General features: G+C 43.5%; 1 protein-coding gene across 6 annotated transcripts in view; it reads right to left on the bottom strand.

Annotated features, from left to right (window-relative positions):
• Positions 1-23,281, bottom strand: part of OSBPL3 (oxysterol binding protein like 3) — a 95,842-nt gene that overhangs the window by 11,748 nt on the left and 60,813 nt on the right. For 4 of the 6 annotated variants that reach the window (XM_079947989.1, XM_079947991.1, XM_079947990.1 and 1 more), the window contains 6 exons: positions 22,678-22,808; positions 13,547-13,654; positions 5,475-5,609; positions 4,861-4,954; positions 2,355-2,605; positions 572-709 (listed from right to left, as the gene is read on the bottom strand). In XM_079947989.1, the coding sequence (XP_079804115.1) occupies positions 572-709; positions 2,355-2,605; positions 4,861-4,954; positions 5,475-5,609; positions 13,547-13,654; positions 22,678-22,808 (857 nt within the window). The remainder of the gene's footprint in view (positions 1-571; positions 710-2,354; positions 2,606-4,860; positions 4,955-5,474; positions 5,610-13,546; positions 13,655-22,677; positions 22,809-23,281) is intronic. The other 2 variants (XM_079947992.1, XM_079947994.1) reach the window with 1 other exon arrangement.

Consider the following 23,281-nt stretch of genomic DNA (forward strand, 5'->3'; position numbering starts at 1 on the left):
TCTCACCTTAGAGAAATATAGTCTCTAGACTGAGAAGTGTTTAATCGGGTTGGAGTGGTTTACGGAAATTTGCTACAGATTTAAATAACGGAAAAGAAACAGTAACATTTCTGAGCTACAAGAAACAGCAACCAAGCTCAGCATAATGTAACCATACAAGCTAACATAACCATCTATTTATACTGTAGTCATTTAAAATATAATTAATTTTGCTTTTCACTTTAAAGTGGAGCCTGTGCTGCTTTGTATCAAGTTTATGTATAGTTACTGCCAGGAAACTAAGGGATATAATTCACTTGGCATCTGGATACACAGGGCAGTGGTAAAAGTAAAATATTTTAGCGAGTGTAAAGAAAACACTAAGGTGCAAGGCACCCACTCTAAAATAAATATATGGATTTGGAGGTGGTTTCTCAAAGTAACCACGCTATTCCACAGCTTTCAGCAATCTCAGTTCAAGCTATGTATGCATGCAAAAGTCAACTGAAGCAATTCAGTATAAAATTAACCTCCTGCCACATAATCAGAATGAGCAAATTTTTCAGCCTGGACCACAACAGAAAAGTAGTACCTGTTCAGCAAAAAACTGAAAGCCTTTATCTTCTCGGATACATTCGTAGGTTTCTCCAAGCACAGGATTAAAAGGCTTACTTCCAGCTCTGTAGTAACTGGATGCATAAGCAGATACAGCAAAAGCAGCCACATATACCTAAAAAGCAGAAGACATCATATTATGTTGGTCATTAATAAAGGGGTATGTGTCATGTCTTGCTGCATTTTGATTTTTTAAAAACCTGATTTTTTTGGGGGGGGATGTTCTGATGTCACACTGACTGCAGGCACCATTTTTCTCTACTTTGCAATTTTAATATTTGCAGATATGTTTCCTGCAATCTGGAACAATATCTTTAGCATGGGAACATGACTCAGTATTTACAGAATGACACTAAAGTTCCTGAATTGCAATAGACTTTAAGAAGAAAACCAAAATTAAATGGCTGTTTTGAACTAAATTCCATTGCAATGAATAAAATGACTACTGGATTTTTATTACGGTTTCATTCTCATTAAAAGCACAATAAGCATCTCCAGACCAATCCATAGAAACAGCAGAGGTAGACTCCCATGGCAAACTATGTCAAAGCTCTATCGAGGGCAGATGGAGCTGTCAGCGTGAATTTTTCTGAATTCAGCCAGAATGTTTGCTTCATGAAAGGGGTGCAAAAACAGTTTATTGTGCTTTTCATGGGGGGTCCAGGCACCCTGCAATCATAACACCACCAAATAGCTTCCAGAAGACAAATACAAAGAAACAGAGGGAAACTTGCTGGTTGTTTTTAAAGTGACAGTTTATACATTACTGTATCCAACACACTTGGGATTCATCTCCATGGGTGGTGGGATGATGATGAGTAGTGAGAGAGAGAAGAGGGAGCAGACTGGGAAGGGGAGGGTGTCAGAAGCTGAAGAGGTAAGCAGGGTTTAGTGAGCTGGGAGAGTCTGTGGCAGAGAGATGTCCAGAATCCGAGTCAGAAGTTGAAGCAGGCGAGTGGGAAGAGGGAGGCCAAGAGGAAGAGATGAATCAGGCTAGTGAAAAGTTATGGGTGTCTCCCCGTCCTGCTGTGCCAAGCTCCCCTCACCCCTAGTTTCCCAGAACCAGGAGAGAGATGAAGGGGAAGGAGCAGAGGCAGGCACACAGACACAGTCTCAGATTGCTTGGGAAAAGCCCTGGAGAGCAGGTAAAGGTAAAGGTAAAGGTAAAGGACCCCTGACCATTAAGTCCAGTTGCGGATGACTCTGGGGTTGTGGCGTTCGTCTCGCTTTACTGGCCAAGGGAGCCAGTGTACAGCTTCTGGGTCATGTAGTCAGCATGACTAAGCCACTTCTGGCGAACCAGAGCAGTGCACGGAAATGCTGTTTACCTTCCTGCCAGAGCGGTACCTATTTATCTACTTGCACTCTGACATGCTTTTGAACTGCTAGGTGGGCAGGAGCTGGGACCGAACAACGGAAGCTCACCCCGTTGCGGGGATTCGAACCGCCAACCTTCCGATCGGGAAGCCCTAGGCTCAATGGTTTAGACCACAGTACCACCCGCAGACAAAGACAACTGTGGGAAGGCAGGAATCTCTAGTCTCTGCAACTGCTTCATAGGGGCAAGACCTACCGAAGAAGAGTTCCTGTGCTCATCTCCTTTTTCTTCTGGTAAAGCGTTAACTCCACTTACTTTGTGTGATTTACTGCTGGCCAGCTCGCTCCTGACAGCTGATGCACGAACCATTACATACCTGTGGACATGCAAAAGAGAACTCACTTTCCTTCTAGAGCTGCCGAGGGACCCTATTTCCTCTTACCATCCTCTCAAACAGGTTGGGCGTACGTGCCGCTTTATCCAACAACTCGCTGTACTCCAATTCCTCGCAGAGGCGCTGCAAAGTGTTCAGTGGTTCGTTCAGCTCCACTGGCATGGCCACCTTGGAGAGGTCTTTCCCGATGTTGTTCCGCAAAATGTTCCAGAGGCTGATGTTACTAGTGTTGGGACACGGAGCCGGCAGACACGTCCTCCGCTTGGAATGGCATTCCAAGCTGTCGTCGGGAACACTGTCTAGAAGACAGAGGCCAGGATTAAATTTGGCAACATCCCATGGTTAATATCCACACTTTTGCAGTAAAGGTGAGTTAAGTAAAGTTTGTAGTAGTTAAGTAAAGGTAAAGGGACCCCTGACCATTAGGTCCAGTTGTGGCTGACTCTGGGGTTGCGGCGCTCATCTCGTTTTATTGGCCGAGGGAGCCGGCGTACAGCTTCCAGGTCATGTGGCCAGCATGACTAAGCCGAACCAGAGCAGCGCACAGAAACACCGTTTACCTTCCCGCCGGAGCGGTACCTATTTATCTACTTGCACTTTGACGTGCTTTTGAACTGCTAGGTTGGCAGGAGCAGGGACCGAGCAATGGGAGCTCACCCTGTTGCGGGGATTCGAACCGCCGACCTTCTGATTGGCAAGTCCTAGGCTCTGTGGTTTAACCCACAGTGCCACCCGTGTCCCTTTGCAGTTGTAGCAAACCACAAAGAGGCTTCTTTCAACACAGTCCTGAAGAGGATGTAAGTTATGCCGAGACACTGTGGCTTGCCCAAGACCAACCAGCAAAGTTTCATAGCTGTGCAGGAATTTGAGACTCCTTGCACCAAATTAGCTCTCTATTCCCTCCCCCCATCTGTTTCCCTGAAGCTGAATTGCTCCCCATTTTAAGCAAGTGTTTAATTTTGCCTGAATTGGGAAGATCATCTCTGTGTATTCAAGTAGGAAATTAGTTTTCAAATTCCAGCACCAACGATGCGCAACGTGGGACCAGTGCAGCTAATTGCCAGCCCAGAACCATGGAGAAGAATCCCAAAGGTGCCACATGTTTTATCAGCTATACTTTTTTTAAAAAAACAACAACAACACCCTGCCACATTTTAAGCAGGACTTTTTATTCCAGGGAAAGCATATATGTTTGATAGCTATGGACCGTTCTGTTTGTTCTGCCTCCTTTGTGAAGAAAGAGAAAACAACAACCAGTAAATGTAGTGCATAAGAGCCAACTCCTTTTGGCCCCCCACCCATAAAATATTTGAGGGGGCCGGGCTTCCCCAAAGTTGTGTTAGAATTCCTGATCTATGATTGCAGTCATGGGATTTTTGTCTTTCACATGATGGTATGTGTTTTGACTCCACAGAGTGGGAAGTGACGGAGGCAGGATGTTTGTGTTACTGTGTTCTGTGAAGTGGGACTATTGTCCTTTGTTCTTTTTCTCTTTGCTGTCTGATGCTAGAGATAGAGGGAGCCATGTTGCAGTGCTCCGTGTGTGTTTACATGTAAATAAAGTAGATTAGCCAAAATGCTGAGTTGCTGAGGTCTGTTACGCAAGGTGCACAAACTCTGCGGATCCCTAAGTGTGCCGGTGTTAGTTGGCATCGGTCCCTGTGATGTTCGGGCTGAAGAAAGCGTTTGAAGCTCCCAAACGATCGACCAGGAGGGAGAGAACATGCCAGTTGGGCATGTGTCTCTGCCAGAGCCCTTCTCGAGTGTAGGCTGAACTCCTGACAAGTTGATGGGTATTGCCATTAAAATGTTGTGCATGTGCCAAGCCTTGTGATTCATCGGGGTGGGGGGCTTACCTGCCCCGCCATATTTTACTGTAGTTGGCACCTCTCGATCAAGCGGAAGGGGAAAGAAATATCACTTCAGCAAGAGCACAGCCTGGAATGGAAACACCTGGGCCCTGTGTGACAAAAGTGGGTAACTGCTGCATGCTTATTGGACTAAGGCCTTGGGGCACAATCCATCCCCACTTAAGTGATGTGCGTTTGGAAGCAATGTCATGGGAGTCAATGGAGCTATGTTCCTCCCCCATCCTCTTTGACATTGTGTGCTGCAGCGCATCAGGCCATTACTAGGGATGAAGGATTTGTGTATGACTGTACAGGCTCCAAAGCCTATACAGAGGGGATGGGAAAGGGAGGGTAAGAACCTCTGAGCTCTGTGGTTCTTGTTTTTATTCAGATTATGTATTTTGCGCATTTGTATTGTGATTTTATGTTTTGCACCGCCCCGAGACCTGCGGGTATAGGGTGGTATTATATTATTATTATTATTATTATTATTATTATTATTATTATTATTTCTCTCCATGTACAGGTGGTTTCTCCTACATGGGGAGAGATCACTGTGTGCCATTTTACTGTTGCAAAAATAACCCTTTAAAAGGAAACACAATCCTGAACGTGTCTGCATCTTCATTTCTGCACTATAAGTTTCTGGTAAAGAGAAAGCAGAAACCCTCAGGACAGACGGCAAAGAAATTTGCAACTCCTACCGAGGGTTTGCCTTTCATTCTCTATGTCGTTACTTAGGTTGTCTTCGGAGATGTTATCACTCACATCACTGGCGTATGAATCATCATCAGATACCTGAGGCGGAAGGAAATATGCTTTCATTCTGATTAAAAGGAACATGCAGAACACCACCACAGTATTTGGGAAACTGAAAAAGTGGATAAAAAGAGGCCATGAAGTTTGAAATGGATATTGCAACGACAAAACCCTGCTGTTAGGGACTCTACTTGTGCGTGTCAAGAGGAAAACAAAAGCATAAATACACATCCCTACGTTTAACACCCACACACCCACAAATCTTTGTAACATTTGTCAGACAGACACAAGGCATATAATATTTGAACATATGCTTTTTTAAAAACACACACAAAACAAACATGGTAACATCTATAAGCAGCGTTTCCTGCAAACCCCTTCTCCCCCCTTTTCAAACTGCTTTTTAAACCTAGCAGTGATAAATAATTGTGTATTCTGAATGGTACATAACATGTCGCTTGCTGCCCTGGGTTTGCAATTAGTGTGCAGAGACGGTAAAGGTCAAACAGCTTTGAAAGAAGCGACATGAGACCATTGCTTCCGATGCCGGTGCCCAGACCTCGTTTTCTGAAGAGCTGGCAGACAGCAAGACTTCCTGAGCATCAAAAAACTCGGTGAGCGAATCTGTTATAGACAGCCGACTTTCGTTGGAAAGCTGGTGAACTAGACCCCTGTTCTCGTCGTCCGAGTTTTCCTGCAAATGAGAGACAGAAAAGAGCCTTGAGCGAAAGTGTCATTGTTAAGTGCAGAACACCGAGGGAGTTGCCCTATGTCTACATTGACTGTCAGAGACTCTCAGGGGTCGCATCTTGGACCTTCTGCATTCAAAGTGGATGCCCTACCCTTGAGTTTCAGCCCCAAAGATACCAAAAGCCACATACAGTGGTACCTTGGGTTCTCAAACTTAATCCGTTCTGGAAGTCCGTTCCAAAACCAAAGCGTTCCAAAACCAAGGTACACTTTCCCATAGAAAGTAATGCAAAATGGATTAATCCGTTCCAGACTTTTAAAAGCAACCCCTAAAACAGCAATTTAACATGAATTTTACTATCTAACGCGACCACTGATCCATAAAATGAAAACAATAAACAATGTTTACACAATCAATCAATAGCTGAACTGAGTCCCACACAGTCACAAAAACAAAAAAGGCAAAATAAATAGCAAAAACAGACAGGCCTCAGTGTAACAGTCAAAACGGAAGTGTGGCGCTCAAATTGGAAGCGTAACACTCAAAACAGAGCACGTTTGGCTTCCAAAAAAAGTTCACAAACTTACACTTACTTCCAGGATTGCAGTGTTTGGGTTCTAAGTTGTTTGAGTACCGAGGCATTTGAGAACCAAGGTACCACTGTACTATTTGCTCAAACAAGCTTATAGGGTGAGCGGAGGAAGCAAGACAGCCCCAGCATTCTGTCACACTTCATGGGGCTCCATTTACTTTGTTTAAAAGTGCTGCTTGCTGCTTGTGGGGTCCACTAGTGATCTGGCAGAAGACACATTTCCCCATATGTAAAATCAAGCATAATAAAAAGAATGGCGGATGTGAACAGAGTATCCACTGTCACCGCAACCACAGAGAAACGTGGATTGGGGATAATTCAAACAGAAATTCCCAGGTGTCAAAAAAGGTTATTTACGTATGCTACTACTGTGGCCCATGTTTGATCAGCCCCAAAACGGAAAACAAGCGGGGTCCCAACTAAAGAAGAACGCCAACTTAAGTTGATGGAATATGCGCAGCTTGCGAACTTAACATATAGAATAAGAGAACAAGAAGAACATAAGGGAATACTGGAAAATGTTTATTAAATATATGGGGGAAATTGTGTACACCTGAAAATGTTGGCAGCATTAAGATAAATTCAACAGTGTAAATAAGTTTTGATGGATGTAATAATGGAATATGTAAAATATGCAGGGATTTATGATATGCAAAATGAACCATGGAAAGAGAAAAAGGGAAGCCATTGATATTTTAAGGATGTTAATTAGTACAGTGGTACCTCAGGTTACAGACGCTTCAGCTTACAGACTCCGCTAACCCAGAAATAGTGCTTCAGATTAAGAACTTTGCTTCAGGATGAGAACAGAAATCGGGCTCTGGCGGCGCGGCAGCAGCAGGAGGCCCCATTAGCTAAAGTGGTGCTTCAGGTTAAGAACAGTTTCAGGTTAAGAACGGACCTCCAGAACAAATTAAGTACCGTATTTTTCGTCCTATAGGGCGCACCAGCCCATAGGACGCACCTCGTTTTTTTTGGGGGGGGGGGAATGAATAAAAAAAAATTATTTCACCCCCAGCCGCAGCTGCCGCCCCAAGTCCTTGCGGACACTCGCCTGAAGCACGGGGAGCCCTCCGGAGGGCGCCCCGTGCTTCGGGCTGCAGGCTGCTGCCCGCAAGACTTGTGAGCCCACGGGAACTCCCGCCGGGCTTGCAAGGCTTGCGGATAGCTTCCTGAAGCCTGGAGTGCGAGAGGGGTTGGTGCGCACCGATACCACTCGCTCTCCAGGCTTCATCGAAAGCCTGCATTTGCCCCATAGGACACACACACATTTCCCCTTTATTTTTGGAGGGGAAAAGGTGCGTCCTATGGGGCGAAAAATATGGTACTTAACCCGAGGTACCACTGTATTCTAAATTGTAAAACAGAAAATTAAATAAATCTATCATCTATCTATCTATCTATCTGTGAGAGAAACATGGAGACGTTGGGAAGGGAAGAGAAACCCCATGCTGCCAAACCTCATATGGAAAAAAGAACAGTGACCAGGAGCTTTAGATTGTTACTGGAAAAACTGAAGTACAGGCTGCAAAACAGGGGTAGCTAATCTGTTGCTCTCCAGATGTGGGGCTCCAACTCACATCAGTCTCGGCTAGCATTGCCAAAGGCCAGCATCTGGAAAGCAGCACCTTGGATACTCCCTGCAGTAAAAAGAACTGAGGGCAGCATGCACTTTAGAAAGGACACAAGGAGCAAAAGCACAGAAGGATTCAGCAAAATGTCAAATAAAGACAAGCATTATGTACTTCGTATAATTCTTTTCCGCCCTCACATCTTGTTTTGCACTGCCTGAAAGACAGTTGCTAGAACGCTCGTTATCAGCTTGTTCTTCCCCACAATAAATCAACAGGCTTAAGCTCTGACTAAGATTACTTTCAAGCTATTACTACTGGTTTTTTTAACGGATGAGACACAGTCATACGTACGGCAAGTTTGGATCGAAGAGTTAAAGCAGATTGTGCAACAAACCTGCTTTGAGAAATGGGGCTTTTTGTGTTAGGTTAGTGGGAATGTGCACTGGGAAGTATGAGAAAACAATTGCTTGATGCAAATATCCTACAAACTCCCCACAAGCAAATCAGAATAAATGCTTGATGAACAACAGGCTCTGAATAACTTTCTGCACGTCCCTTGTGAAAATAAAGAAGGACAGGAAAGTGGTAGTGCCCCCGACACTTCATCAAATCAGGCTAATTGCTTGGTTTTACAAAACAAAAAGGAAAAAAAGGAGAGGAGGGAGCTCCCATTTTAATCATTTTTTAAAAACCTTTTCCTGTTGTCCACCACAGAGAATTGGGCAGGTGTATCAATACTCCTCAATACACTTGTGTTGACTTGTCGAAATGCAGTATCAGCAAGCATGGCTGATGGTTGGGGATGATGGGAGCTGTAATCTAACATTTGCACGGGGAAGGCTACTTCATAATTTCATTTTACACAGACTTGAGGTGGGTAAAATCTGGGCAATCTTTTTGTGCCAGTGAAAGGTTCTTTAACCCCCACAAGGGATCTGTCGGAGGTCCCTTCCAACTCTACAATTCTGTGGTACATTTTATAGATTTTGATTGGGAAGTAAGCAGCACACCTGGCTAATTGAAACTGACATCCTTAGCTTATCCACAAGCTTATCTGTAATGTGTTTTTTCTATTAAAAAAAGGCATTTACAAGAGTGTTTTCCACTCAACAGCTTTGCTGTTTTAGTTCTGATAATTTGGGCACTTAACTATCAAGAGCTATTTGATGTGTCAGGCCTTGGCACTACACATATTATTAAAATAACTCATTAAAGTCAACTGCACGTGGAACACTCATCTCCATGAGCCTTAGCTACATCACTGATAGTTTTTTGTGGGCTTTCAAGTAAGTTACTAGGATTCTTGGATTTGGCCCTATGCAACAGAAGCTCAGCATCAATAAGTAAGAAAGTAAATAGGTAAAGGACCCCTGGACAGTTAAGTCCCGTCAAAGGCGACAACCAGGTTGCGGCACTCATCTCGCTTTCAGGCCGAGGGAGCTGGCGTTTGTCCACAGACAGCTTTCCGGGTCATGTGGCCAGCATGACTAAACCGCTTATGGCGCAACGGAACACTGTGACGGAAACCTGAGCTCACGGAAACTCTGCTTAACTTCCCGCTGCAGCGGTACCTATTTATCTACTTGCACTAGTGTGCTTTTGAACTGCTAGGTTTACCTTTATCAATAAATACACCATGATGGATCAAAGCATTCATGAAAGGAGAAGAGGTGCTGTTACCAAAGTAGGATGGGTAAAAACATTTGTTTCTTGTTTGTTTGACAATGTCTAAAGCTTAATATGGTTCTATTTAATGGGAAAATCAAGCAACCAATAGATTTGGTGTAATGCAATACATAGCAGTTACAGCCACGATTATGCCATAGAAAACATCACTACAACTCCTCATTTTTCCATTTCTTCACTGTTTGTGACCCAAAGGTTCTGGGGAAGGTATCCATATGATAGTATAGCCCAGCTGTTCACAAAAAACAAACAAACACACAACTCCAAGTATTAAACCTCAGCCCCATCATGTAAAAAGATTTCATGTCCCATTCACTGCTGCCATTTATATCCAGACTCAATGCAAAGAGGCTTTCCATGTGGGGGGAAAAGACACCACAAATAGTTGTTGTGAGCTGCTCTACGCTTTATTGCAAGGGCAGGAAGCCTGTGGATCTCCATGTTGAAAGAGTACAACTCTCTTCATCCTTGACCATAGGCAGGGCGGGTTGGAGTTGGAGTCCAATTAGATCTGGAGAACCCATAAGCTCCCTACTCCTGCTTTACAACCACTAGAAGAGGGGTCTGGGGTGTAGGCAAGTTAAATTCTCACCAATGGCCTTCCTCAATCTGCTGCTCTCCAGATGTTTTGTACTATTATCAGTCCTAGCCAGAAAGGCCATTGACCAGGGATGGTGGGGGTTATAGTCCAAAACATCTGGAGGGTTCTAGGTTACGCAAGACTGGCACAGTGGAACCTCGGTTTTCGAGCATCTCGGAAGCCAAATGATTTGAAACCTGAATGCTGAAAACCTGGAAGTAATTGCTTCCATTTTCGAACGCGCCTCAGAAGTCGAACGGCTTCCGAGGCGCATTTTTCATTTCCCCCCCATTAACTTTGCAGCTAGCTTATTGCTCCTCGGGTTTTCGAACGTTTCAGAAGTCGAACGGTCTTCCAGAACGGAAAACCGAGGTTCCGCTGTATAGGATGAGAAACAAACGATGTAAAGAAGTTGCATTTAATGATCCAGCACTGGGATTCTTTCACATTTTCTGTGCATCAGACTCAACTTCTGCAAAGCCAATGGTGAGGGGAGACAAAAACAGAGAGGGAAGAATGGAAGTCTGCAAACAGTAAGAGCTTGTCACTTTATCACTTAGATGGTTAACAGTCCTGAACCAGAAGATTTTACAGAGCTAATGGAGCATCGGCAGACCAGCTCTGCCCTACCAGTGCAAGGGAAACTTCCTTGGCAGATGAGGCCTATTTCCTGAAGCTCTCTGCTTTCAACAGAGCTCAGTGGTGGTGCACTTTAAGCCACTGCCCAATATCCCTCAGGCTTTCAGTTCAAAACTGATGGGAGGCTAAAGTCCTGACACTGCACCTAAGAACATAGCTTGGCCGTTCCTGCAGCTCAAGGAAGACAACTAATCTTTAGCAATCAGAAATATACGGTTGTGAAGGATAATTCACCAACAACATTCCATCCAAAGCAGATCAATTGCATCTCTTGAAACTGAAAAATCAATGCATCCTCAAAACCCATTTTGCAAAACCTGGGCTTGGAACATCGTATTACAAACTCTAATATAAATATAATGTCATATGGTTCAGCTGCAAAATGAAATACATCCAGACCAAGGGTGGGCTAAAGTTTACCGGCTTCTCTAAAAGTAATTGAGCATTGTCTCTTCCAATGTCTTTTGCAGGCATGCATTATGAAAATAACGGATTAAAAAAAAAACCAGCCACTGTTGGTAACATCTTTTAATTCTAAACTGTGAACTCCCACTTCTTCCCCTCCAGCCTCACTGCAACCCCAATACCTAAAGGATCGTCTCTTTTCCCACTTAGACTATGCGCTTGTCATCTGAGACACACCCTTTTGCTGTGTCCAAAATAAGTATGGAGAATGGGTGACTAGAGAATATGCCTTCTCTGTCTTTTCAATGAGCTTCCCAGATAGGAATGCCTAGAGTCTACTTTACTATGATTTCAGGGCTGCGTAAAAATGTTTTTAGCATCCTGGGCAGCTTCAGTGATATTGTTATTACAGTCACTCAATCTACCTTCCCAGGTAGGGCTGGGAAAGACTCCTGCTGAAGAGCTTCTGCCAGTCAGTGTAGACAACAATGAACTACATAGACCATTGGTCTGACTCTGTATGTGGCAGTTTCCTATGTTAATATGTTTTATCATGCTTTGGTGTATTAAAAATATTGTACATCATTTTGATACGTCTTTATTTTTTAAAAAGTATAAATTGATATACAAGTCTAATAAATCAAATCACTTGCTCAGAACTGGTGAAATCTATGCCCATTATCCTGATGAACAATCAGAGCAGGTTCTGGAATTGCCACTTTGATGACAACATCACACAGACAGCCGCTAAAAAGTAAGCAAACAGTTGTTCTCCTGCCTGTTTCTTTTGAACATTCACAAACGCCACTTTAAAAATAAAATAAAAAATGGAACAGTAGCAGAGTTTCTGCAAATGAAGAAGCTAGTGCAAATCCTTCCATCTTTTTTAAACTTTTCATCAGGTTGAGCCCTATTTTCCACCTCTCTTCTCTTCACGCACCTCCATTATAATTCTTTATGGATAGTGCTGTTTTAACAAGATGTGTTTTGTTTTTAAAAGATTTTAAAATTCGCACGAAATCAAAGAAGCATTTTGGCACGCATCTAAAAAATAGCTAAAATTGTGCCCTTACGTGTATTTTTAGCGGCCCCCCCCCAAAAATACGGTTATGTTATGCCTACTACTGTGGACAGAACGTAGTGGGGGTGTAAGAACAGACAAAACATGATATTCAGAGTGTGGAAAAGATGCCCATGGGAAGCCCACAAGCTGAACCTGAGCACAATGGTAATCCCGCCCTTGTCATTTCCAGCAACTAGCATTCAAAGACATCCTGCCACCATAGCCACTATTGACAGCAGCCATTAGGGCTAGCACCATTAATCGTTTTGTCCTCCATGAATTTGTATAATCCTCTTTTAAAACCATCTATCTAAGTTAGCGGCTGTCACAGCCCTTGCATGCATTCTCTGCTGCCTCTTGTGATTGTGGTGTTATTGTGAGTCTCTGTGTTATCAGCGAACAAAGTACATAGGAAGCACTACTGGCCCAGCACTATGCTCAAACAAGGTCATTAATTTTCGATCTTGCCTCCCTTCCAAATCATAACACAGGGCGTTCCAGAGTTTAATCGCGAGGTGCTCCCCGGCACCACCTGTTTACTCAAAATGTCAGTCCATGTTAAATCAGCCTACCAATTTCTATCTGGCTTCTCAAAAAGTATTACATAAGACCAGACTAAGTTATTGTGCTAGTCAAAATTTAGAGAGCGTGTTGTAAGTAACACAGCCCCGCTTCCTTCATAGCCGCCATCTACCTGCTACGATTTATAAATATATTTCTGTTCAGCTTTATGGAAATTGCAGTTGCTAGTGCCAGAAAGACGTTCAAGCAAAGAGGTAAACTTGGCTTCTGGCAGGGAGACTCTGCAGCTCCAGCGATGCTTTGCGATTTCACCTTATTCTTCCAAATATCAAGAACCTGGCATGGTGATGGCGAATTGGCATATTATAGCACCTTTTCCCCCCAGTAGCTTTTGAGAGATGTGCTTTTCAGGCTGATGAGCAGTGTTGAAATATTCTACTTCGGCTATTTACAAAACAGAATGCAAGTTGTGTCTCATGGCACATGGGGTGTGTGTGTGTGAGCACGCGCAAAAGCTGTAATGGAAGGAACTATAGAAAACTAGTTAGAGACACAAAACTGTTCAGCGACACCAAAGAAAACGACAGGACAACTTTTTCTAACAAAACTCTAGCAGCGGAAGGGAAGCAACGAGGCTGTCAGCAAAAAACACTGAAAACATGCTTGGAAATAAAACTGTTCTATGCGAAGTATGCACAATAATTCATGTCGCAACAGATGAGTCACAAGCACAGGAAAAGGAGCAGCTGAATGGGGTGGAAAAAGAAGCAGGGCATTGGTCGGGTTGAGGTGGGGGAGAGAAGCAGCAGGCAGCTTTGCAGAAGGACAGGGAATCTATACCCACCTTTGCCAAACCAGGGCAGAAAAATCTATACCCACCTTTGCCAAATCAGGGCTGGATTTTGCATTAGCTGCTGAATCAAGAAGCACAGATTCGGCATGTATTCTGCGTAACCGGTCTTTAAGATCTGTGTTTTGTGCTATGGCCTGAAATGTTTAAGACAAAAAAAAAAAAAAAAGTACATTTGGGCTATTAAGGTGTCTCAGCTGATCTTATATGGTTGCCTTTATGGTTCAAAACACAGTCTCGATATTTGAAAGGGAAAAACAACCACCCCACATGGGTCTTTTTGCACCATAAGTTAATTCAAATAGTTTCTCCTTTCCTCTAAAGTAAAGAGTAGATTTAGGTGATGGGGAGTTGCACTTTAGCTGCTTAGAAACTTACTGTGCTACATATTTTATACTAATTTCTTGAAACAAAAAGTGTGGTTAACATTGGGCTTAAATGAAACTATTGTATTCCTATTGCACACTGTAACATTTAAAGTGGTTCTTGTGTGCCCGGTTTCACCTGAAGACATTGAAGTTCACCTTTGGAATGTACGAAGGTAGGAGATGTAGCAAGTGACTTCAGATAAGGCCCTTCGTTAGATACTTGGTTAATATATATATACTATTTTCTGGGTTATATCTTCGTCTCAAACCATTGCAACACCCATTTCCTCACATTCCTTGGCTTCCTTAGAACGGAATATGACTAACTACTTTGGAATTTACATTGGTTATTTATTTTCTACACAGGGTTCTCTGTTGCAGATCACCACACACCAAATAACCAAACATCTACCAGTGAGCACTTACCGTGCTTTGCATTAGAAAACTGTAATGGGCATTGTAGCGTCTGGGTGAAAATGTCACTTACAAGGTGACTTTTCTCCTGTCAGTCTTCAAATTTAGACCAGTTAAAGGAGACCGGAGAAGACAATGGGTTAAAAGCGTAAGGCCTACTAACGTCTAAACCACCCCTGCTTCCATAGAAAAGTTCTAGTGGCCCTGGCATGTAGCCAAACCCATTACAAAGCCCATGAAAGACAGGAAAAGCACTCTCAGATGGTAATAACGAACTGACATTAAAAGTGAGTTATGAATAACCAGGGCAAGATCAAACATGCCTCTTCAGCAAGTGGGAGTAAACACTTGCTTTCCTCAAACAGAATATGTTTTTTAGGGCAAGCATGACGAATCACTTGAGAATTTATATTTTTAAATTATTCTACTTAGCTTTAAAAAAGAAAGACATATTTTGAATGAAACTAAGGGCTCGCCCACACTTCTGCTTCTGGATAAGTAGTGTTAATTCAGTTGGCTAGAGATTAATGCTGATCATGCCAAGGTTGTGGGTTTGGTCCCTGTATGGGGCAGCTGCAGGGGGTTGGACTAGATGATCCCCGGAGTCCCTTTCTACTCTAGGATTCTATGAGTGGCAGCCAATGTAGTTCTATGAGTAGGTACAAGCGGTTTTGCCTTTCCCCCAGAAAGCCTGCTCTTTAGTGCTAAATCAAAACCAACAGCAAGCCACAGAAAACCTGGTTGCCATTTGCTCCGATTCAATGAAAAACCAGGCGTTTCCCCAGGGAGAAGCAGCGGGGCAACCAGAAGTGTGGATTCTGAAATGCACTTGCAAATGCCATGAATTCTATGGGTGGGACTTTGTCCCCAGAATGACAAATGTCCTGAGATCTTCAGAGCTAGTGAAGGAATGGGTTTCCCAAACCCAAAACTGACTGTGAAGGCAGTTTGAAACTGCACCCAAATCCCTATTTTTCCTTAGCTAAAATCCATTAACTTGAGCTCTGAGACAATGTATAAACAAAAACCCGGCTGTGCTCAGAGCCCTCTCCTTTATCAGTTTGTGACAGCAGGGATGGCCCTGACTGCACCAGCAGAACAGAGAAGACACGTCCATGCCTTATCTTATGTGCTGACCACAACAGACGCACAGACCGAAGTCCAGGAACAATGCCAGAAGCGTGTTCCCAGAGATGATGACCTCTTCCTCCAAGATAAGAGTAGGAAGAGGAAGATCCTTTTATGGTCAGAAGTACAGGAAGGGATTCCCTTTTATGGTTAAGAATACCAGAGCAAGAACATATGTGATGTCAACCTGCGTACATAGGCTGACGTGGTTGGATTTATATGGGAAGGAGGGAGAGGGTGCCTGGAGGATATATATACTGCATGAAACTTGTCATTTCTTTGGACTTGCTGTGGACTTGATCACGCAATCCGGAGAGCAGAATAAACTCTTTCTTGGAATCAACCTTGGTGTCATTCGACTTCCTTCCTCCTGAGCAACGCAGACCCTATCAGTGAACTCAAATAAGGCTACACTAGGATGATCTCAACTTGATGGAAAAGTTGAAAACATCTGAATTTTCAAAGTCTGTATACGTCTGCCCCTCCTTTATTGATAAAATCAGATGAGGCAAAAATTGGTTAATTAAGACTTTTGCTCTGATCTTTAGGGGGTCATTTCTAGCACAATCCCAAATGCATCTAGATAAAAAGGTACCAGTTCCCTTTAGGCTTGGAACTGAACTGTAATATCAAGTTGTTGTTGTTTTAAAAAATAAGCCAAAGGCCTCCTGATCCCTGGATTTTCATTGGTACTCCAGTGCATGGGGAGGTAAAGTTTAATCCTACTTGATGAAAAGTGACCCACGTGCTGCAAGAGGCAATGGAAAAAACTCCCACTGGCACCAGGAAGACCTTCAGACTCACTGCCACAACAGGATCATAACAGCAGGGTCCTGGCTGAGGAGAGGAGGGTTAAACCTTTTCTCCCTGGGCACTAGTCCTAATGCAAATCACTCCTCGCCCCCACAAATTAATTATAAAAACAACAACTTGTTGTGGCTGCAAGCCATGCTATTATCCAATGTGTAGTCCTAAAATCCCCTGGGCTCTCAAGTTGGTCCGTTTAGGACCTGGCAACCTTAAATGGCCCATTAATGTGGTCTGATCTATATTCAGCTACAGACTAATCTTAGCTCAGGGGAAATGTGTCAGGGGCTGGATCCCAGGGTGGAGTCAAATGTGGGCATCTCTCACATTCACAAGCACCATCCCTATCAATCTGTCTCAACAAGAACACCCCCTTGATCCACCATCTACTCCCGTGGTTCCCAATGTGGGGCACACGCTCCACAGAGGGGCAATTTGATTTTTTTTTTTGGGGGGGGGCAATTCGAGAATGAGTTATTAACAGTTAATGGTCTTTTAGGCTTCCTCCATGTGAATAGGAGTTCACTTTTTGAATAATAAGAATTATTATTATTATCATCATCAGGCCCCTGCTTTTCCTTTCTCTCAGTAGCCTGAAGGGAGTTGAGTCCTGGTGGCTGGATGGAAAGCATTCCACTCATGGGTCAGAGGATCCCCATCTTGTCTCCGTATTTTATTTTATTTTTGAGATAGTTGGAGATGCTCCATACTCTTCTCAAGATAATAAATTTCACTCTTTCGCCCACTCTATCTCATGTCCCATCTTTAGGCACTTTTACATATACAGAATGAAATTTCAAAGGAACTCGATGTTGTTATTAAAGAAGCGGCAAAGGAAAATGCCATGGCATTTGTTGTTTCAGGCTTTTAATAACCTTAGATGTCAACAAGAAAATATGAATGTGGAGGCAATGCTGAAGCCCTCCTTTAACACTTGTAAATCAAGATACCGCATTCTTCTATCAATACCCGCCCCTGCCCCCCAGACACACACAATTTAAAATATGTTTTAAAATCTGTCTAAACTGTCCAGTAGTGAACAGGGACTTTGGCTCCCTGGCTGGTGCCAGTTCTATTTACTGAACTGTGATAGTTCTTTGGGGAGAAAGAGCTAAAAGTACACCTAACATTTACCAGAGTATTAGAATTATTGAGCGCCCAACATGAAACCCAACACACTCCATTTCCCTGAGCAAAATCACAGCCTGTCCTTCTGCTGCCTTCGAAACCAGTCAGTAGTTAAGGGGGATGGGTCTCCTTCCCTACCCTGGTAATCCAAGCATCCATTTCTCATCAGGCATCAAATCTTTCCTATGTGGCTGGGAATAATGCCAGAGGACCACTTTCATTAACTGCTTTTGAATTGTATCCTCTTGTTCCTGGGGGCATTTGGCAGGGTCAACCGTGTTTACACCTTTTTTGCCAAGCACTTCCTCCCTAGCATTTCCTGGAGACGTTTAGCTATAGTCAATATTTCTTCTAGGAATACATCCAGGTGTTTCAAGGCCATTTCTTGTCTGTGAATTGTCAGACCAAACACTGTCTGCATGTGTTTACATGGCCAAAAAACAAGCTGCAATAAGGCGCGTTCAGCAGCTTGAAACAGTATTCCAAGGCCAGTTTTGGACTCCCAAAGCACTTCGGAGGTAAACCATTGTTGACGGTAACTGATCTGGTCGCACTGACAAGCTATAGCTACTATGAACCAAGGAGAAAGGAAAGAATAGGAGTGCACTTTGGGTATGTTTGTGTGCAGGGTAGAGTGTTCAGGATCAGCACCAACAGGTATCTGGCAAGGTTTCCAGTTACTACTGTCTCAATAACGGCAGACTTTGTTTGTGAAAGAGTAAGAGAAGGAAGAATACAATACTCTTTTCTGAGATAAGAAAGAAAAAGAAGGTGCTCATCTTCCCTCCCATTATGTTTGGACAGAGAAAAACAAACCAACAAAATCTTCTTGACCGAGTGTCTTAAATAGACAGCACCAAACACCAAGTGTTAAAACATTCAGGAAAAACATGTGGTATGAAACAACATTTACTGGTAGGACTTCATCACTGTGCCTCGTGGCTGTGAATTCCGTTAAGTTACATGACATGTTGCAGGAAAAAATGTCTGCAGTATTGCTTCATAACACTGCCTGAACTCATTTTTCTTGTACAGAAAGGCGCAGGAGAGAGGAAATAACTCCAGAGCATGTTCGACTGCAACAAACGGCAGGGAAGAGAGTGATAACTGCTCGGGGTTTGAAATCCACCCATGCCTTGTGCCTGCTTTGTTGTCCAGAGAATATTCTCACCTCACATCACTAGTTGTCCTAGGGCCTAGGCAAATCATATCTAGTTCCACGCTCACTGTTGCTCCTCTCTACAGACATAATGCTCCTGATCTTAGAAGCTCAATTTAGCTATTATGGCTGACAGAATCTACCTATGGGTGGAGCTTTAGTAGAGAAGCTTTTGATAAGACAGAGCAGAAAGAAGTTTCTTAATAAGTCTGTGTGGGACTTGCAGCATTCCTGCTTTGGGGGAGAAACCATCTGCCACTGACAACCCCTGTGCATTTTGCTGGTTCAGGCACAAATACCAGCTTGCCAAGGCTGGGCAGAGCTGAAAGGAGAAATAGGCAGCTGAAAGGTTGTACTTCCAACAGAGTTCCGTAAAAAATGGCTGAATAGTTTGGCACAGCCTGAGTTTTTATTCTAGGAAAATTTTTAAAGCTCTTCACAAAAGCCAAGGTATTGTATCCAGAACAAGAGTGTAAAGCAATCAAGAGCTGCAGGATGCAGAATATTTAAGCCAGACAAATGGGACGCAGCATTAGCACACGGTTACTGTGCTGTGCCATGAATTTAATAGTACTGTGTTTTAAAATGATTTTATAATTCGATTTTGTGGGACCTTTGAAGAACAGTAATCTTCCTGTACATACAGTAACACTTTTATGCACTCTAAGGCTGTTTTTATTCCAGAAAGCGAGAAAAATTTTAATGTTGCTTGTTGCCGTTTTCTCATCCATCTTTACAAAAGTCAGTGGCTAAAATGGCTAAGAAATTGAACTTGAACTAGTGCTAGGAAGTGATGCTCTCCGATTCATGCCTGGCCTATAAATGCGGCAGCATAAAGAGGGAATAAGAGTCATGAAGTGGTAAATGCACAGCATCCCTTCAGATAGGGAGTGCTATTTTTTAAAAAATGTTCTTCTCTGCACAACCATTTTCAAGCCAGCAGAAAACTAGAGGACTGGTCTAGAACCCCTTTTCCTGATGTTCTTGTTTTTTTTTTTAATTTGCTTCAATGACATACCTAAGGGGAGCATGAAAAACGGCCCACCCCCTTCAAGCTGGATCTACAGGATCCTACCAGTTCATCCTGCTCCATGCAGAGGCCTAAGGTGCAGATAAATCCAAATGCTTGCAACCTTAAAAGTGTTCAGAAAGCAACTACCAAATGAGCAGTAGCTGCCACTCTGCATCTACTCCAGCTGAATATGCATTTCTGTCAAGTTAACCAGTCCTTGATTCATTCCTGCCTTCCAACTACAAGTGCACGCCATATGTTCTAACCTAGGAGAGCAGCAGATGCCGTTCTCTCCCCTGTCAAAGCTAACAATCCTTAATCTGATGACTCACATCACAGACAGCCCAAGCAGAAGGTATTCTGAAGCCAAACTTCACTGCTAATCACTTTGAGATGCCTCCTGGGAAGAAAGCCATGCACATAATAAAAATACATAAAACGGTAAGTCATCTTCTCATCTTCCCCAGGTCTCAGGCTGGTTTCCAACGCAGGACCTAAGCTGTAAGCCAACATCGTAGGTTTGCCAAGAGAACAGAGCAAGGAGAGCAGGTGAATGCTGGAATGTCACTGAGCATCCAAGGAAGAAGAGTAATCCGTTTTTTAAGCTCCAGCTTGTTTAGCGGCAGTAGCATCAAGTTAGCAAAAACCTCGCCTGATTTTGTTATCACAAAAAGAAAGAAAGTGTGAAATGCATTCTACCCAACACATAGCATTGGAGACAGGGCACATACTAAAAAATCTTCACAATAAAACTAAAACAGCCTTTTAAAGCCCTAAACAGCCTCGGTCCTGTATACCTGAAGGAGCGTCTCCACCCCCATCATCCAGCCCGGACACTGAGGTCCAGCGCCGAGGGCCTTCTGGCGGTTCCCTCGCTGCGAGAAGTGAGGTTACAAGGAACCAGGCTGAGGGCCTTCTTGGTAGTGGCGCCTGCCCTGTGGAATGCCCTCCCAGCAGATGTCAAGGCAATAAACAACTATTTTACTTTTAAAAGACAACTGAAGGCGGCCCTGTTTAGTTTTTAATGTCTGATGCTGTATTGTTTTTAATATTTAGTTGGAAGCTGCCCAGAGTGGCTGGGGAAACCCAGCCAGATGGGCGGGGTATGAATAATAAATTATTATTATTATATTATTATTTTAAAAATGAACTACACCTACATGAACTTTGAGAAATACTCAGTTTAATCTGTTGTTGACTAACTCCTCACAATTTCTAAAAACTACTTTATAGGTACTGAATAAGTTTATTAATATTTATACAATGCCCACATATTGCTTGCCTAGAGTCTTTGAGTTATAGGCGGCCTCTAGTGCTCAGTGCCGAAAATCCAGAGTTTGAGTATCCTCCATAATCCAGCCTCTGCATGAAGACTGTGGAAGAGTGAGCAAGAGCCCACTATCCATCTTGGTCATGGCTGAAAAAGCCATCACTGATACACCTGGTATCAGGGAGGAGAAGGAGAGAACTCTGAACCTAAACCTCCACTTGCTTTGCAGCTATACTCATTGGTGAGAAAGGCTTTGGGAGTAAACCCTAAGGAAAAATCTCTACCCACTGCCTTGTGGGATATTTTAGAGAGAAGAAAGGGTTAAGGAGTAAACCCTACACAAATCTGGGAGTGGAGTCCCTAAGACGGTTGGATGGTGCCTTGTACGTCTCCTTCTTCCAACTCCTATAGCCAAGTACAGATAGGTAGCCGTGTTGGTCTGCCATAGTCAAAACAAAAAAATTCCTTCCAGTAGCACCTTAAAGACCAACTAAGTTTCCAGACCCTTCTATAAAGAAGTTTCCAGACCCTTCTATATAGTGAGAAGGTGGGGAGGGGTATTACTCAGAAGGGTGGTGGGAATGGGTCATCACAGCTATCTGCCAATCACCCATTCCCACCACCCTTCTGAGTAATACCCCTCCCCACCTTCTCACTATATAGAAGGGTCTGGAAACTTCTGTTTCAGTGTATCTGAAGAAGTGTGCATGCACACGAAAGCTCATACCAAGAACTCCTATAGCCAAGTTGATGTCAAATGTATTGCTCTGCTTTCCTTTGGCCCACAAGCGAGGCCGGGGGGCAGGGTCTTGCCATCTGGACAGCCCAGGACCTCCATACACTCTGCCCAGGCTTGTGCTCACTTCAGTACTGCTAACACAGCAAAAGCAATGCTGGATGCAGCAGTTATGAGTAACTGGTCTCTGCAGCCACAACAGGCGCTGTGATTCTCCAGCAGTTTAATTTCACCCCTGGAGGTGCACTCCATTGTCTCTCGAGACAGACGGATTCCAACAACCGACACACTTGGTTTAGTCTACTTTACCCCCCCCCCCAAAAAAATCTCCCTGTGCATTATAAAGCTGCCTTGAGTTCTGTCACCTGAGTCCATGGCCCAGAAAAATAGCAGACTCAGCCAAGAAGCAGAACACAAACCAGAGCTATGCAGATAGTTCTCAGTATCTCTCAATGAACTATATAAAGCAAAGAAAAAAGGGCTAAAATCCGAGCCGCGGTTAAGTGTGTTGGGAACACACTCTGGACATAATCAGATTCATGTCTCAAGTAGCCCATATTGTTGCTTTCAACTACTCTAATTCTCATTCCGCCATGTAGCAGAAAAGCTATCGTTCATTCCCACGAGGAAAAAGGAAAGAACTTGGGACACAACATTGCTGAAGATGCAAGACCTGCTCACACGATGCGTAGAGGAGTCTTTCACAGCTAGGTGCCCTCAAGTTGTTTTGGACCACAACTCCCATGATCCTCAACTATTAGCTGTGCCAGCATGATTTATAGTCCAAAATATCTCAAGGACCCCAAGTTGGGGAAGGTTGGTTTAGGGGTCTGCAACATAAATCTGTATGTGCAGCACACAGACAAACATCGTGTCTCCTTTGAACACCCCTTAGACATACAAGGTTGTTCATATGTAACCTGGCACTCCAATGATTGACAACTCATGACTGAAAGAAATGAATGTGCACACATCAAAAGGTTCAAGACACGAATGGCTCCTCATGCATTCGATGGCATTCCATCGGTCTTATTTCAGTGAGTTGTAAACACAGGCAAAGATCAAACCAAGACCAGATAAGCAAGTGATTTATGAGGCATGCCTCTGAACATCAGAGCAATCAATGTGGGTCACTTACAGATGATAAGGCATTCTTCAGTCCAGCTATTTGCGCAGATGGAGATGAGGCTGAATCATGTTCAAACATCTGCTGCAGCTTCTCTCTCTCCGTCGAAATCGTACTGAAAGCCGACTTTAAGGTGAAGTACACTATAGAAAATAGTCAAAGTTACAGAAACGACACAAGGGCAAAATGTGTGCAGAAGAGCAGCTGGAGAGACAAACACAGCATGGCAAAAAGTGAGAATGAAAACATTTCTGTTGCTGATTACATAAATACAAAGCAAAGTGCTTTGCAAGATTTTAATGTAAAAGGGGGGGAGAGATACAGATTCGTAAAATAAACACACACACACAAAATCCACAATGTAATGCAACTGTGGGCAATAATTATGATTATTTGCTCATGACCAGATAAGCTTTGTATTTAATTACTCACTTGGCAGCTTTAATGAATTTCATGCAGGTGAGTGAGCAGGCTGGCAGAGAAGCAACAAATCGCTCCAGCCCACCAGCCTGTTCCCTCGGTGTTCAATAGGGAAATGCAAGAGCTGACACAAGAGACAGAGCAATCCATCCCTCCTTTGCAATTGGTAGCTCAAGTTTCCATGCTGGCTAGAGAA

Source organism: Podarcis cretensis (genome assembly GCF_951804945.1).
Source record: "Podarcis cretensis genome assembly, chromosome: 12".
In the NCBI taxonomy this organism is placed as follows: domain Eukaryota; kingdom Metazoa; phylum Chordata; class Lepidosauria; order Squamata; family Lacertidae; genus Podarcis; species Podarcis cretensis.